At 48.6% G+C, this 17,279-nt stretch overlaps 1 protein-coding gene across 3 annotated transcripts in view; it reads right to left on the bottom strand.

The window, feature by feature from the left end:
• Positions 1 to 17,279, bottom strand: part of LOC135283187 (discoidin domain-containing receptor 2-like) — a 59,973-nt gene that overhangs the window by 3,261 nt on the left and 39,433 nt on the right. For all 3 annotated transcript variants that reach the window (XM_064393713.1, XM_064393711.1, XM_064393712.1), the window contains exons 8-16: positions 13,720 to 13,966; positions 11,615 to 11,707; positions 10,977 to 11,134; positions 10,542 to 10,737; positions 8,730 to 8,974; positions 6,180 to 6,301; positions 5,640 to 5,837; positions 2,314 to 2,548; positions 97 to 246 (exon numbers count right to left, since the gene is read on the bottom strand). In XM_064393713.1, coding sequence (XP_064249783.1) covers positions 97 to 246; positions 2,314 to 2,548; positions 5,640 to 5,837; positions 6,180 to 6,301; positions 8,730 to 8,974; positions 10,542 to 10,737; positions 10,977 to 11,134; positions 11,615 to 11,707; positions 13,720 to 13,966 — 1,644 coding nt within the window. The remainder of the gene's footprint in view (positions 1 to 96; positions 247 to 2,313; positions 2,549 to 5,639; positions 5,838 to 6,179; positions 6,302 to 8,729; positions 8,975 to 10,541; positions 10,738 to 10,976; positions 11,135 to 11,614; positions 11,708 to 13,719; positions 13,967 to 17,279) is intronic.

Here is a 17,279-nt window from a genome sequence, read left to right as displayed (position 1 = left end):
CAGGGACTGCTGCAGCTGAGGTGAGGGCAGCAGGGAGGAACACCCAGCAGGCTGGCAGTGGCTGAGGGAAGGAGGGAAGAGCTGTTTGTTCCTCACCTGCCTGCCCTGGCTGCGGAAGAACTCGCCCGTGTTCTCGATGACCTGCTCGTCCGTCAGGAGGCTGTAGGGCTGCTCCTTGCACAGCACAAACATCTCCCACAGGGTCACCCCGAAGGCCCACACGTCACTGGCTGTGGTGAACTTGCCCTGTGGACAGAGAGGATGTGCTCAGCCCAGCAAAACCCTCCCAGCCTGCAGCCCAGCACCGGGGTGCCCCTGGGGAAATGCTCCAGACAGAGCCAGCCCAGCAGCTGAGCTGCCCCAGCCACACCACGGCGTGACAGGGCTCTCTGCAGGGCAGCAGCAGCACGGGGGGTTCCACAAGCCCTGAGAAGGTGCACTTTTCACAGGAGCAAAGCTCTGTAACAGGGAGCAGGTCCCAGAGAAGGCCAGAGACTCCTGTCCCTCCTGAGACAGTCTGTTCGCAGCAGAATAAAAAAGTAACTGAGGGTGGGGGGGACAGTCACTGCCTACCTCCACCCAAAACACCAGAGCTCACAGAAAAGCCTTTGAAAGGGAAGCAAAGCCCTCAGGGGGAAAGCAGAGCCAGAGCAGACTCCAGACTCTTAGAGAAAGGCCCAAGATAATTTTGATTTTTGCACATGTAAGAAGCCAGCGACAATCTTCTTGCTGTCCCTGTTTTTTGTCTTCAAAAAATGTGCCCAAACTGGCTGTGTTTGGAACAATGTGTTTCTGGAGAAGTAAAAAGAAGACTGCTCAAAAAATAACACAAAACACTTGAGGGGCTGGAGGGCCTGTTTGGGCAGAAAACATCCCAGCCCCACTTCACCCAGGCTTATCTGGCAACCCCTGCAGTCTGTCGAGGCTTGGAAGATGTTCACACAGGGAGGATGGGAGTGATTTATGGTTTAGATGCAGCCATAAGCAAGAAAAGAGGGTGGATTTCAGAGAGCTTGGGCCTGGCAGCCTGTACAGCAGAGGTAATTACAATTTTTCTGGGTACTTGGAGAGCATGTTGTAAGAAAGTAATTCACCAACTGCTACAAGGAAAAAAAAACTTAAGTATCCTCCAGACTGGATGTATTTGGGTTGTGGAACAATCTCCTGAGGGGAGACAGCAGGACCCTTAGATGTGAAAAAACCCCACAACCTCAAACCAGACACTTGGAGCTCAGGAAGTTTTGTCCCTGCCCCTCTCAGCTTCCCAACTGGGGGGACAAGCAGAGAAAGGCAATTCCTTAAAATTCTACCAGGAATGCCAGGCACTCAAGGCCAGATGAGGCCTGAGGGATGTGATGCCATCCAGAGGGAGCTGGACAAGCTCCAGCAGTGGCCCACAGGAGCCTCAGGAGGTTTCAGCAGTGCTGGAGCTGCCCCTGGGTCAGGAGAACCCCCAGCACCAATCCAGGCTGGGATGAGCAGCTGGGATGAGCAGCCCTGGAGAGGGACCTGGGGGTGCTGGGGGTGAGAGCTGGAGCTGCCCCAGCCCTGAACCCCTGCCCTGGGCTGAGCCCAGCGTGGGCAGCAGGGCAGGGGGGATTGTGCCCCTGTGCCCTGGGCTCAGGTGAGACCCCACCTGCAGAGCTGCCCCAGCCCTGGCCCAGCACAGGGAGGAGCTGGAGCTGCTGCAGAGACCCAGAGGAGGCACCAGGGGGATCAGAGGATGGAGCAGCTCTGCTGGGAGGAGAGGCTGGCACAGCTGGGATTGTTCACCTGGAGAGGAGAAGCTTTGGGGGACCCCAGTGTGGCCTTGCAGGGCCTGAAGGGGCTGGCAAGAAACATGGAGAGACAATTTACAGGGGTCTGGAGTGCCAGGACCCAGGGAATGGCTCCCAATGCCAGAGGGCAGGGCTGGATGGGATATTGGGAATTAGGAATTGTTCCCTGGCAGGGTGGGCAGGCCCTGGCACAGGGTGCCCAGAGCAGCTGTGGCTGCCCCTGGATCCCTGGCAGTGCCCAAGGACAGGCTGGACAGGGCTGGGAGCAGCCTGGGACAGTGGAAGGTGTCCCTGCCATGGCAGGGGTGGCACTGGATGGGATTTAAGCTCCTTCCAGCCCAAACCATTCCATGACATTCTGTATTTCCAAGGGCAGGCTCCTTTCCCAGGATCTATGTCCAACACAACCCCATGGGTTTCTCCCCACGTGCAGCACAGCTGTTGGTGGTGATTGCCTGGCACACAGCTGTGCCACTGCTTCAGGGACACAGGGAACAGCAGAGGAGCAGAAAGAGCAGCTTTGTGCAGTGCCTACCAGCAGGATGCTCTCCCAGGCCATCCAACGGATGGGCAGCACTGCTCTGCCCTGGATCCTGTAGTAATCCCCACTGTAGAGGTTCCTGCTCATGCCAAAGTCTGCAATCTTGATGGTGTGGTTGTTCCCCACCAGGCAGTTGCGGGTTGCCAGGTCCCTGTGCACAAAGTTCAGGGATGCCAAGTACTTCATCCCCGAGGCGATCTGCGTGGCCATGTACAGCAGGTTGGAGTGGCTGCAGCAAAGGGAAACAAAGAAAAATCACTGGAGTTCCTCCACACTCAGACTCCATTGTATTTGATGTGTTAGTGACCTGTTGTTTTAATTTCTGCCATAACAGTGGAACTAAACTGAATCATTCCAGCCAAAATCCTGAGCTGACTAAGCAGGAATAGACAGGCTGGCCCTGAAATTCAGGTCTTTACAACTTGACATCCTTTAGACTTTTTTTTTTTCAATATCAAACATTAATCTCGAGATTTTCAAAGAGTTTGTGCATCAAAGCACCAACTTTTTGCAGAGAGACATGAAAAATTAAGCTGAGAGTCTCATATCTTAAAAACCACTTAGCCTGGTATTTCAAACAACACCACTATCGAATGCTTATATTAACATAAGTGTGTCACTTCACATTAAAGAGAGTTGACTTGGTTTTAAATATGCTAAACATTACTGAAAATAGAAACAGATGCATTTTCCATCAAATTTAATTTTAATTTCTCTATTAGCTAAATGAAGATAGCATTAATAAAGCTGCAGGACACACAGACAGAGTTTGGACCATCAGACTCTCAGCATTCTTCCCACACTATTGCTCTGTGCTGCTCAGCCTGTTTCCCACTGCTGATGCTCAAATGCTTCACATGACCAAGTGCCCATCAGAACAAATCTGATAAACTGCTCAGAGTTTGTATTTTTCCAGGAAAGATCAGAAAAAGAGGTCTTTGCCTCCAGAACACAAAGAAGAATGAGACTATCACAGAATCATGGAATGGTTTCAGTTGGAAGGGACCTTAAAGATCATTTTGTTCCACGCCCTGCTTTGGGCAGGGACACCTTCCACTATCCCAGGTTATTCCGAGACCCTTCCAGCCTGGCTTTGGACACTTCCAGGGTTGGGCCAGTGCCAGGGCCTCACCATCCTCTGAGCAAAGACTTTCTTCCTAAAATCTAATTTAACCCTGTCCTCTGGCAGTGTAAAACCATTCTCCCTATCCTGTCACTGTCTGTCTGTATAAAAGGTCCTTCTTCCCACTTTTTATAGGCTCCAGAGCAGTAACTCCTCCACTCCCCTGTACCTGATAACCTGGCTGTTGGCCTGTGGCACAGGAATGGCACAGCCTCCAAAGCCTCAGGTTTTCCCTTCCCCTGCTCAGCTGTGGGTCTCTCCCCATCCTTCCTGTCCCACCCAAACCCTGGCAGGGTTCCTCTTGGCTCCTGCCCCCTGCTCAGGTCGTTCCCAAGGCTCCACACAAGCAGCTCCATGAGCAGAGGGCCAGGCTGGGATGGGACTGGATGGGACAGAGGACAGACAGAGTCATTGTGGTGCCTCAGGGCAGCTCCCCAAAGGCAGAGGAGCAGAGCTGCCTTTGGAAGAGCAGCAAAGCTGATGGAGAAGAAGCTGGGGGAGCTCAGCCTGGAGAAAAGGAGGCTCAGGGGGGATCTTGTGGCTCTGCACAGCTCCTGACAGGAGGGGACAGCCGGGGGGTCCCTGTGCTCCCAGGGAACAGGGACAGGAGGAGAGGGAATGGCCTCAGGCTGGGCCTGGGGAGGTTTGGGTTGGATACTGGGGAAAATTTCTTCAAAATGATGTCAGGTCTTAGCCCAGGCTGCCCAGGGCAGTGCTGGACTCACCATTCCTGGAGGGATTTAGAAGCCACGTAGATGTGGTACTTTTGGGACACAGTGCCCTTGGCAGTGCTGGGAGAACATCAATGACCTTAGAGGGCTTTTCCAACCTAAATGATTCTGTGACCAGTCAGCCAGACAGAGCAGGGAGATGCATTTCAAATACCAGAGAGCCACAAGGACTGAAGAACGTGTGATTCCTGTGCATGGAAGGGCTGGTCCCACCTCTGATGCACCAAACCTGGGTCTGGAGCTGGGGGGGTGGCTGCACCTTGTCACATCCAGCAGATGCCCACAGGCACCAGCAGAGCCAAGCTGCTCCTGGGGCAGGGGCATTCCTGTCACTGCCAGGACACAACCCCCTCTGAGCTGTCTGTGTGACACTGTCTGCCTGATAGGGACAAAAGGAGAGGCTGAAGGATCAGTGGGAGACAGTGAAAAACCAGAGGTAGAGCCAAGTAATGGAAAGCAAGGAAGAGCAATGTGGGTGACAGTGCTGAAGCCAAATGAGAAGCAAAGAGCAGATAAAGAAACAACATTTTGAGGCTTTGGCCAGGAAAAAAGCTACAAGTATAAAAGTGAATGAGGTTTCAGATGGGCAGAAGGGGCAGGAGACTGGAGAGAGCTGGAATCTATTTCTTCTCAGACACAAATCCTCTCTCCTCCTACAGCTCCTGCACGTCCTGACTGCAGGACACCAGATAAACACTCCTGACAGGATTACTGACAGGCCCTGGCAGCAAGGCTGGTGTTGTCTGGCCAGGGTAAAACTCAGCCACCTCCTGCCCAGCACATCAGAGCTGGCTCTGCCTGCCTGCCTTGTGCCTGAACCACAAACCCCAGTACTCCTTTGGGGAGGAGCACACCAAAGGCTCAGCAATGCTGCAGCTCCTGCCCAGTGCAGGGCTCCTTATCAAGCAGAATATATTAGGGAAAAGCATTTCTGCAATAGCAGAGATGCTTTTATGGCAGATTTATTCCTTCCACTGAGGAGGGAGACAAGTGCCACTGCTGACAAAAAGTGGTTTTCTTTGCCAAGTATTCTTGTTCTGTTGGCTGGTGAAATCTTCTCCTTACTGAAGCTACACACTCAGCTCCTCTCATGCAATATTTTTTGGACACCACAACATATGAAACTTCTTAAAAGCCTAAGAGAGATTCTTGATTTTCATCCCAAAATTCTTATTGTAATGCAACTGATTTTAATATCAATGAAATGCCCACTAACATAAAGAGATGGTCACCTCAATAAATACATCTAAGGTGGTCTCTGTGACCAGAACAGCTCTGTCAGGGGCACTTCAGGGGAACACAGACCTCCAGAAGCCTCAGGAACAACCCCACACCAGGCAGGAGTGGTGCCCACGTGCCATGGCAATGGCCAGGCTGCAGGAAGGTCCCTGCTGGGAAGGCACAGCAGATAAAACTGGCAGCTCTGTTTGCTGATTTCTCCCAACAAGTCAAGCAGCTTCTCTTACGTGACACAGGGGATGTTGTTTGAAATGGCAAACTTGCTGTAGATCTCCCTGTGGGACAGGAACTGGTTGAGGTCCCCGTTCTCCATGTACTCTGTGATCATGCACAGGGGGTCGTCCCGCACGCACACGCCCAGCAGCCGGATGATGTTCGGGTTCTTCAGCCTGGACATGATCTTGATCTCCTTCAGGAAATCATTCCTTGCAAAACAGAAAACACCTCTGAATCACCTTGAAAACACCTGAACCGTTCCTTTGTCTGAGGACAGCACGAGGGCTGTGTTCTCAGGTCAGAGTAATTTACACTTGGCACGCTCAAGTGTGGAACTGGTTCTGAGCTCTCCCAGCAAACAGGATTAATGCAGCATTTCAGGCTGACATTGCAGCTTCCCCTACCCCCCCCTCCCTGCTGTGTCCTGCTCCTTCCAGGAACACATGGAATATACACCCCAGACACACTCCCACAGCAGGCCCCAGGGCTGCCCTGTGCTTGGGGGGTGCTTGCTTTCCTCCCCAGCTGGTTGGCACTGCAGGGGCACTCACCTGGCTGTTTTGTTGACGTCTGATCTCAGCATTTTCACTGCCACAAGAACCGGCTGGTGAGTGAATTCTGAGGATGAGACTCCCAGGAATTCCAGCAGGCCATCAGCTTCACAGAGGTGCACCTGCAGGGCAGAAGGCAGAGGCAGCTGTAAGAGCACACACAGGCAGAAAACCAGAGGCAAACAGCATCACAGCCAGGTCACTGCTGGGTCACTGCTGGCAGAATGAACCAGTGAGTGATCTGGTGAAGGTGACACAGCTGTGATCAGAAATGACCCAAGGGCTGGCCCTAGATCCCAACATAACATAGCCCATGACCTAGGAGCCCATGGGGACCAAAGCCAGGTGAGTCCCCCCACACTGGGTTTACTGCACTGCTGCAGCAGCCTGGGCCAGCCCAGCTCACCCAGCACCTACTGGGGATGTCCAGGAAGGCTCCTGAGCCTGGATGTGTCTGCTCTGCACTAAAGCACCTCACACAACCCCAGAACCATCAAACCATGGCCTGGCTCTAGGCATTGCTCAGACTTCACTGAGGAGAATCCAAGAATTATCCAAAGCCAGTTATCAAAGATCCTCAAATTCCAGAGGAAAAAAAAAAAAAAGGGAGAAAAGTGTGTGCATATGTGTCCCTGATATGAACACCTCATCCATAGGTATACCCAGAGATAAATAAATACTCTAATGACTACACAATTCCAAATTTCTTCCAACAAATTAATGATTAATGATATAAAGTTACAGCCAGGGTTGTACAAGAAGGGATGACAAGACACTTGAAGTTACCAGAATGTGCATCCAAATGGAGAACTGGGTGGGGAAAGCAGACAGACCTGAGGGTGTGGATAGGAAAAAGGCCTGGAAAAGAGGAGCAGACTGGATGTGTCAGTCAGAGACTTGCAGCACTGAGGGAAATGTAATGGGAGCGTGATTAATTTTGTATGAAGAGAGAAGCAAGAACTGATGTCACAAGCATGGTGAGGGGAAAAATGAGACAGCAGAGAAAATGGGACAGACCTGCAGAACGGGAATGAAGGTACAAAGATGCTGCTGCAGTCTCCCAGAGAATGAATCTGCTGTGGGGAAAGCACAATCACGAGACCTGGGACAGGGAAGAGCCACAGGACTAAGCACAGGTAAATACAAGGTGATGTGTCACCAGGGAGGGGTGGAGGTGCTTCCTTGGGAGCAGGGAAAACAAAAGACTGAGAGGGAGGAAAAATGGGGACCTGAAAGAAGCAATGAGCCCTGCTTCTAGGAGCACACAGAGCCAGAGCAGAGCACATGATGGCCAGTTTGGGAAAGACTTAGGAGAAGGAGAGACAGGAAAACGTGGTGCAGCACATTTGCAAAAGAGCCTGTGATACATGGAAAGGAACAGGCTCTGAATTCATCCTCAAGGAAAATGGAGATGGGAGAGCCATCTCCAGTCAATGCAGAGGAGGAGTTATTACAGTTATTAGGACAGCATGAGAGGGAAGGAGAAACCAGAAACAAACCAATGAGAACATCCTCTTTGTCCCACTTTTGGAGCAAGAGCAGGATGCAGGCAACAGCAGAAAGCGCTGCACTGACAGCCATGTGAGGAGGATGAAGATGTCAGCACCTCCCCAGAAAACAGTGAGGCAGGAAGAAGTGAGGGGACAGGAAAGGGGCTGGGGTAGGGAAGGTGGGGTGACAGAATGGAAGAACCACAAAGATGGGCACATCACAGAGCAGTCAGTGAAGGGTTGTGCTTGCCAAAATGTAATAGAGAAGCAGAATTTAGGGCTGTGAGTGAACAAAAGCTAGGGGGAAAAAAAAGACAGTGGAAATGTGAGAGCAGGAGCGAGAAAGACCTGCTCAGGATGGAGCTACAGATGGTGTGAAAATGAAGCAGAGAGAGAAGAAAAGGGGAGGTGAAAACACTAACAGCTTGAAAGGAGCTCAAGGAGCCAAGGGAAAGTTTTGCAGATGACAGATGTGTGCATCATTCTGCCTGAGGCTGCTGACAAACTGGGGCTTGAGCAAGCAGCAATGCCAGAAAATATGAGGGTGCCACAGTGCTTGGGAAATGTCTGTCTTTGCTTGGGTCAGTGTGCAGAGCACCCCCAGAACCTCCACCCATGACTGGGAGAGCTGTTTTAGCAGCCAGGATCACTGTTAGCTGCACTGTGGAGAGTTCCCAAACCCACATGTCTAAAGGTGGGTGGCAGCCATCACATTTGAGATGTCCATAAAAGGTGTGAAAGCCTGAATTCCCAACCCTAGGCAGGAATTTACAGAGATATAGATAGCAAACAGAAAAAGTTTGCAAGTTCATCTGTTGATGAAGACCCCAGTGGTACCAAGCAGAGCCTCACAGCTGCACAAGGCTCAGTGGCTTGGCCTGGGGGATATCAGCTTTCCCCAAGGGTAAATGTAATTTTAACTAAAAGAGCAAGGGCATTTTAACTTTAACTAAAACACTGCAATGCAGAACCCTCAATTCCCACTCAGCAACACCTCAGAAGACTCCTCCCTGCCAGGCACCTCCTTTCTGCTGGAGGACGAGCAGCAGAATGGCCGTACCTCTCCAAACTGTCCTTCCCCCAGCTTCTCCTTGAGGCGCAGCTGCTGCCGGGGGAACTCCCCCACGGAGATGTCCTTCTTGGTCAGCGAGTCCACGGTCAGGGCCGGCACGGCGTACATGTTGTTGCCGGTCACGCCCTGCAGGTGCACGATGTCGGTCTCGGCGTAGTGGGGCACGCTGCTCTGGAAGCCTTGGTGAGGGGTGGACTTGGTGAGGTCGGGCTCAGCGTAGTCCCCGCTGCACACTGAGGGGAGGCAGACACGGGTGAGCCACACCTCAGAACCGCCGTGCCCCAGTTCCCACTCCTCCCAACCCCACAGCGCTGGGAATTTGGCCCCTGCTGCCTTGTGCTGAGGGACACCCACACGGGACATGTGGGAAATGAACGTGCAGAGAATTATCAAAGCCTAACAGAAGGCTCACACACTATGCAGCCGTATGCAAACTTTGAAATAAAAAATACTAACTTAAAAATACCATAAAATAAAGCAGACGTTATTAAAAGAGAAATAGAACTAGATACAAGTTTCAAAAGATAACCTTACAAATAAAACTAGATACTTTAGAGAAATAAAGAGATACATTGTAGTAAGACCCACAAAGAGTAATTTTAAATAATTTGCATTAAAGCATTTACAATATAGTATAGCAAAAGCTAATAAACAAAATACACTAAAAATGTACTGTAATTAGGAAATAGTTACCTTCTAATGATAATAGCATAAATTACAGCATCTATACTGTCTCACCCTTCACATAAAACTAAAAATAAAATAAAAGTTCTTAAAACACCTCTCAGTTGCCCCATCTCTAGGCCAAAAAAGGACTTAATTCAAGAGGGACACACTGCTCTGTTTTACCCAGAACAATACCTGTGAGCTGCCAGCAAATTCCTGCTCAACACAGCCTGTTCTAGCCAGCCATGGGAGCTACAGGTCCTGCCCAGACAGGGAGGCGAGTCTGAAGTGATTTTCTGTTTCTGATTCATCCTAAGTACAATCAGTTCCCATTACCTGGTGCAGGGATGTTGTTTGCAACGTCAGACTTGCTCTGGATTCCCTCCTGCAACAAGAACTGATCGAGGTTTCCATTTCCCATGTCCCCTGGTAGCAAACTCCTCTCCCTCTTACAGCTTGTTCACATAAATATGGGGCAATGCTTTAGAATTAACTCCCTGCAGGGTCAGTATTACACAGAATACTGTTCTGCTTCAAATTCACACCCTGCCTCAATCCAATCAGTCTCCCTGGGTAGAATAATGCTGGATCTTAGCAACTTGTCAGTGTGAGGAATGCAGCACTGCCCTTCCATTCACTGAGTACTGAACACTGCTGGAAACATTCCCTTCTGTGTGGGTCCAAGAGCTCCCCGGGGGCTGGAAGCCAGGACACCAAGGACAATTCCCTGCTCTATTTCCTTCTGTTTTTTCTACAGGAATTTCAAAGAGCCCTGACTGCAGGAAAAGGTGTTAAAGGTCTTCTCCCAAGAGTGCTGCAGGCAGCATCTCCACAAATGATGTGTGACTGCTGTGACTGCCCAAACCAGCTGCTAAAAGATGACCTGGGTAATAAATAAACAGTCTTTACAAAAAACAATACAAGGCCAGACCCTCTAGTGGGACTGCTGCTCCAGCTGTCACAGCTCCATGCCAAGAAGTGCCAGTGTTCCACAGTACTGCCTGAGCTCCCTGGGTTACTGCATTGCACAGGAGCCAAAGATGGCAACTTGGACACTGACAAGTGGCACATTTTACAATCCAATAGAAATAATAAATGAAGAAACATGCAGCTCCCAGAGACTGATGATGTTACCTGAATCCTCTGCACTTTGGGAGAGCTCTGGAAGCTTCTGGAGCAGTGTAGCTGGCTGGTGATATTCCAAATCCAGTGGGAAAGCACGTTCATAGGTGGGATTTGACTGGTGGATCTGGGTCTGGTTGTTGGCAATGGTGTAGCTGTAGAAGGAGAGGCGAACAGTGGCATCCTCCTCCAGGATTCGACGTGGGGCCTGCAGAGGAGAGGGGAAAAATCCAAAACAAGACATTGAGGTGATGCTCAGTTGTTAAGTAATGCCTTGGCTGCAAACACAGCAACTTCCAGTAATATCTTGGACAGGGCTGGCATCCTCTCTGCTGTGAGAGCAGCTTTAGCTACTCCACGGAGCTGTGCTTTTCACATAGCTCTGAGCTCATTAGGGTTAATGATTAGTTCTGAGCTTGTGTCTACAAAATAGCCCCATTGTATTACCTTTTCCAACCTTTTTTGAACATATTGCTTCCAAAGAATGATGATTATAATCATCAGGAGCAGCAGAATAATAGCCACAAGGCAGCCCACGAGGATGGAGGTGTTGGAGTCATCTGCCTTCTCCCCTATCCAGGTGCTGGTTACAGAAGATGTGGTTCCTGCAATCACAGAGAAGGAGAATCTAGGGTTAAAGCACCTGAGGTTTTCTGTGCCAGACAACTTCCTACAGCCTGGCAGAGAAAAGATCTTGGGCAGCTCCCTGAACATTAACACCAGCTGTGTTCACATTTTGCTCTTAGCAGAAATTCTCATTTTAGAGGCTCAAAGAGCTAAGAGCTACGCAGAGCACTTCTGCAATCAAAGTTTGCTGTGAGCAGAACAGATTCCTGCAGTGGATCCATCCTAGAGCAGACAGTGCTCAGAGTTTCACTGGCTCCACACAAGTCCCCAGCCCATGTTCTAGGGCAGCCCTGGCCAGCTGAGGCTCAGGGGACTCTCACAAGCTGCCCTGTGCACCAGGCACTGATCAGGCCATCCCCAGATCTCCAGAAATGGAGGGAAAGCCCACGTTAACTGGGAAGCTCCTGTGAAATTCCCCAACCTGAGCCCGTGGCATGGCCAAGGGGCAGAGTCCTTACCCCAGGTGCCCTCAGTAGCGTTGTGCTCTGTTTCCAGGAGCTCTGTGGTGCTTGTGGCCACCGTGACGAAACTAGGATTCACACTCTCCATGTCTGTGGGAGGAAGGGCAGAGTGTCAGCCCAACAAACCCTCCCTGCTCCTGCCAGCAGTCCCTGCAATCCCACCCCAGCACGAGGGGGCTGATGTTCAGGCAGCAGAGCAGGACAGGAGGGGCTGCTGTCTGCAAGGTAAGCAACAAGCAGCACCCAGGGAATTCCTCCCTCAGGAATGTCCTCTCACTACAGCTGATTAGAGACTTTGGAGTAGAAAGCTACAGCCACACCTTTCCCTGTCAGTCCTGGTAGCTTTCTCCAAAATTTTTGTCCTTTTCCCTCCAGAGCCTTTTAAAGCACCTCACAGCACTGACTTCTGCATCATAGTTAAGACTTAAGGAAAGAAAGTCAGCCTCTATTTTTTAATAATAACTTTTAAAAATATAATTTTTTAATCTGCTAAACTTGATCGCATCACCTCTAGATATACTTGAATTATTCCTAACAAAATATTTGGTAAAGAGAGGCAAAAATCAACATCATAGCCAGAAGGCAGCTGGGGAAGTGGAGGCAGGTCCTGGTCTCTTCACTCTGGTGACCAGTGACAGGACTCAAGGGAACAGCTGGAGCTGTGTCAGGCTCAGGCTGGAGCTCAGGGCAAGGCTCTTCCCCCAGAGGGTGCTGGCACTGCCCAGGCTCCCCAGGGAATGGGCACGGCCCCGAGGCTGCCAGAGCTCCAGGAGCCTTTGGACAGCGCTGCCAGGGATGCCCAGGCTGGGGTTGGTGGGGGTCTGGGCAGGGACAGGGGCTGGGCTGGGTGATCCTGGTGGGTCCCTCCCAGCTCAGGAGATTCTGTGATTCCATGAGATCAGCCAGGGATGTGCTGAATTCTCCACCATCCATGTGCAACTGGTTGTGGCACAGGCCAATTGTGCAGGCAGCCACTCCCCAGGAACCTGACCTGAAAATGTGGATATTTCCTTAAATCAGAAGCACTGTGCTCTCCTGGCTTTTCATTTCATGCTTCACTGTGCAGCCTTTCAGACTCAATCAGTTTGCAAACCCATGGTCATAAAAAGGAGCTCACAGGGATTTCTCAAGCACAGAAGAAACTAAGTTTCCTTTTCCTTTGGTTTGTGAGAGACAGGGGCTGGAATGGATGATCCTTGTGGGTCCCTTCCAGTTCAGGGTATTCTGGGACTCTATGATCTGTTTCAAAAAGAACAAACTGCTCTACAGTTCAATTTTTGGTTGCCCTGGTCGTGCTCCTGTTCATGTGTATCATCATCAGCCTGGAAAGCTGGAAAGCACCCACTGCACCTTTCAGCCCCTCCACTGCCCTTCAGTGCCTTTATATCACTGTCATATTTTCAGGAAAAATCCCTTCACCAGGATTTCTCTCCTGGGAAGCTGAGAAGCCTCAGAGAAAAAGAAAAACAATATTATCTCATTTGCTTCTCCTGCCTTTTGCTGTTTTGGAATGTGGTTTGGAGACTGCCTATCCAACAGCTGTTTTCATGTGAATTGTTTTTACTTATTGGCCAATCACAGCCAAGTTGGGTCGAGACTCTGGAGAAAGTCATGAGTTTTTCATTATTATCTTTTAGCCTTCTGTCTGTATCCTTTCTCTGTTCTTTAGTATAGTTTAGTATAGCATTCTATAATATAATATATGATAGATAATATGATAGATAATATGATAGATAATATGATAGATAATATGATAGATAATATGATAGATAATATGATAGATAATATGATAGATAATATGATAGATAATATGATAGATAATATGATAGATAATATGATAGATAATATGATGTAAAATATAATATAAAATATAATGTGAAATATAATATAATATATAATATAATATCATATAATAACATAATAAATTAGCCTTCTAAGAACATGGAGTCAGATTCATCATTCCCCTCGCCTTCATCAGGGTTTCAGAAAATTCCACCCCTGCACAACCTGCTCCTGCCCCTGTGCAGCCCCAGTCCTGCAGTGCCCCAGCAGCTCTCCTGCCCCTGTGCTCCCCCAGGTGTGCTGGCTGCAGGAGCTCTCACCTGACTGGAAGGAGATCTCGCTCATCATCATCCAGGTGTCAGCGAAGTAGAAGCGGCACAGGATGGCCTTGCCCACGCGCTGCTGCAGGGGCACGGTGACAAACCTGGCACTGGGGTTTTTGTCATCCAGCACCGTGGCCACCCCCACGGGCTCGGGCTCCCAGTCTGCGATCAGCCGGGGCTTGAACAGGCACTCCACCCTCTGGAAAATCTTCACCCCCTTGGAGAACATGTTGTTGCAGTGCACCTGGGAAGAGGAGAAGGGATTCATCAGAGAGGAGATTTACTGGCACCTAAATCAAGCCCCAAGGGTGTTCCACTCATCCAAATTTTCCATTCCCAGTATCTCCCTGTATGAATGCAGAATGAGTGACTTCTTCCAGTGTGCACTGAGAACTCTGGGCAAAAAGCTGTTCTGAAGCAGCTTTGAATTTTACCTGCAAAAGATACATTAATGTCCAGATCCTGGCAGGCTCTTCAAAAAGTCCATATAAAAATCAATCAAGCAAACCCCTGACTGATTAATCAAGGGTTACCCAAAGTTAATTAATCATACTAATCTAAAGCTTTGCAAACCAATTCCCTTTTAACATTTAACCTAAGATGGGAAAGAAAAAACACACCTAAACTCTTAGTGTTAAAACTTTGGTGTTCTTTGAATTGCTTGACATAAGTAGCTGGAATTGTTAGGCCACGAGCTGAACTTTATCTGAACTACATTGCTCTGTCTGCAAGTCAAAGATGGATTAGAATGAGGCCTGGAGCTAATAATCTGATCATTAATAATAGTAAAGATGGATTGTAGTAAAACTTGCATGCAACAATCGGATAATTAAAAATAGTTAGAACAGACAAAGCTGCAGCTTAAATATTACTCAAAGATCAATAGCTGGGGTGGACAGCCCATAGATCCTGGTCTGTGAACTGTAACAACCATGTTAAAAAAATGAACTACTGAACCCACCAATCCCCCACAGAAACCAGTCTCAGAGGCCAGTGTGGCAACAATGGCACAGCAGCCATTTGGTAACGAAGCAATGAAGAGCACGGAGGATCCAGACCCTAATAATGCTCTTGGATTCTTCTTCTGTCCCTCCTGGCATGAGGGGCTCCAGGGATTTCTTTGTCCTTGGTCCCTCTTTTGAGGGACCAGCTCAAGCTATGACATATCAGAATTGATCTCTGCCATTAGATGAGAATTGTGTCCCAAATTTCTTTGCATTTAGAAACTTTTAGCAGCTGCAGCTTAAGCTAATTCCTTCCAAAAGCCACAAACCAGGACAGACCTAAGCAGATACTCCCCTGACACACCCCTGCACACCTTGAAGACAACTAAAGACCTGAGTTTTAGGGAAACCATCACCTAAGCCTACATCCATCCCATTCTCCTGGTGGCTCAGCATCAGGCTGAGTTCTGCCATGCAGACCTGAAGCTCAGGACCACGATATCTCAGCACTGTGGCCACTGACCAGGAACCAGAAGAAATAAGGTGACTCAAAGCCTTCAGTATCCCTCAGCCTGCTCCATTCCTGCAGGCACAGTGGTCCAACCCCTCCCAGGGACCCCAGGAATGATTTCCCAGTGACTGTGGAGTATGTGCCACTGTGACAGCAGCAGTTTCCAAATCCCCTACAGCCCTGAACCCCATTAATTGCTTGGCCTCTGCAAGGTCCTGCAGCGAAGCACTAATGAGGACAACAGGCCTGATGAGCAGCATAAAGACAAAAGCAGGGTATTTGCATATAATTAGGACCAGATGAAGCTTAGACAACATTATTCAATAAGGAGAAACAGTCATTCATAAGCAGGCAGGAAAGCCTGATGCCTGGAATATACAATTTGTGCCATATTTGGACAGGAGTTGGATGTGTTTCCATCCTGGACTGATACAGAAACATTGTCTATTGCAAACATCTCCTACTAAAGTCCAATTTTACAGCATGCAAGCCTAAGCAATGGAGTTGCAATGTTAGTAACTTTCATTTTTAACAGTTTCTTGGATACTGGGAAAGCTCAGAGGACTGGGATAAAGCTATCAGATAAGAAGATGCAAAAATTATCCACAGACAACTTGGCCTGTACAAAAGAAATACAAAGCTGAAGGAGGCAACATTCAATAAATAATGAAGATTAATTCATGCTAATCAGAACAGCTTTTTAATTAGATGCTAGATGAAGTAGCTGTTCTTATGATCTGATGTGTTTGGTTTATCAGGATGGATGTGTTTACAAGACAGATTTTTGGAAGGCATCTGTCCCCAATTAGCATAGTGTGGACCTGTGTATTATATTAATTTGATTAAACATTATCAACTATAAGTCTTACAAATTTTAAGGCACAAATTCTTCTCTGTTTTTCTAAGAGGAATGCATTCCTAAATCAAAATTATTTGCTTCTTTTTTCAATGACCTGAGGGAGACAGCAGAATCACCAGCAATAAAATAAACTAAATGGGAGGAAGGGAGGGAGGGAGTTTCCTAAAATAATCTCAAGGACTGACTCATGTCAGGGTAGTGAACTCAGGGATAAAATCTAAGTGATGCTTTCCACACTGGACTTTTATCCTGGACCCTAATAACTTGGAACTGATGTTTAGCATGATCCCAAAGCCTTAATGACCACTGGCTCCCTCTCTCTTGGCTGGGAGGATTAATATCATCACAAGATCCACAAACAAAGAGGAATCGTCCAAAAGCAGGAAATTGGTACCATTCTTTTCTGCAATTTGATGGAAAGCCTGCATCCAGATCCAGATTCTGTACCAAAAAGAGTAATCAGCAAAGAAAGGATTGGGTGACTGCTCCAAAAATGACCCTTGGCCTCACCAGGAAGGCATCAATAAGTCTGCCAACTTAGTTTACTGAAGCAAAGATTAAGAGAGTGGTTTAATCATGGTTTAGAAGCAGAAGATTTCTGAGAAGGCAGGACTCTTTTTTTTTTTTTTTTGCCAGCAAAAGCAGGCAAACAGCCAAGGGTTGCAAGTTAAAAATAGACAAAATAAAACCAGAGTAAGTAACCACCAAAACAATTTACTTAAGGATGTGGTGGGTTCTCCTTCATTTGAAATCTCTACAAGAAAAGCCACCAATCCTTTTTAAAAGATCCTGCTGTTTACTACAGACTCAGAGTTCAACTCATGCTTTTCCTGTGTGTTTAAATAATTTCCCACAGCACAAGCACAGGCTGAGGCAAATGGAAGCACAGCCACGTTCTTTACCTCAAGGGTCAGTAAATCCTACATCCTAAATCCATCTCAGCAGCCTAAAAACTGCTTCAGGTGTCTGCTTTTTATTCCTTCAAGCCAAATACTGGGAGGAGAGTCTGAGCTCTGAAAAAGCAAGTGCTCACCAGTGTACACTGGAAAACCTGGGATATGTCCTGCTCAGATTCTGGATTCAGGAGGATACAGGCACCTCCTGTGTCCTCCTGCTTTAAGAAGAGTACTCAAGGCCAGGCTGGATGGGGCTTGGAGCAACCTGGTCTAGTGGGAGGTGTCCCTGCCTGTGGAAGAGGATGGAGCTTCAAGGTCCCTTCCAACCCATTCAATGCTCCAAAGGG

The sequence above is a fragment of the Passer domesticus genome, chromosome 18 (genome assembly GCF_036417665.1).
Source record: "Passer domesticus isolate bPasDom1 chromosome 18, bPasDom1.hap1, whole genome shotgun sequence".
Taxonomy (NCBI): Eukaryota; Metazoa; Chordata; class Aves; order Passeriformes; family Passeridae; genus Passer; species Passer domesticus.
The sequence above is the reverse complement of the archived record's forward strand: the minus strand, read 5'-3'. Positions and strand labels throughout refer to the sequence as shown.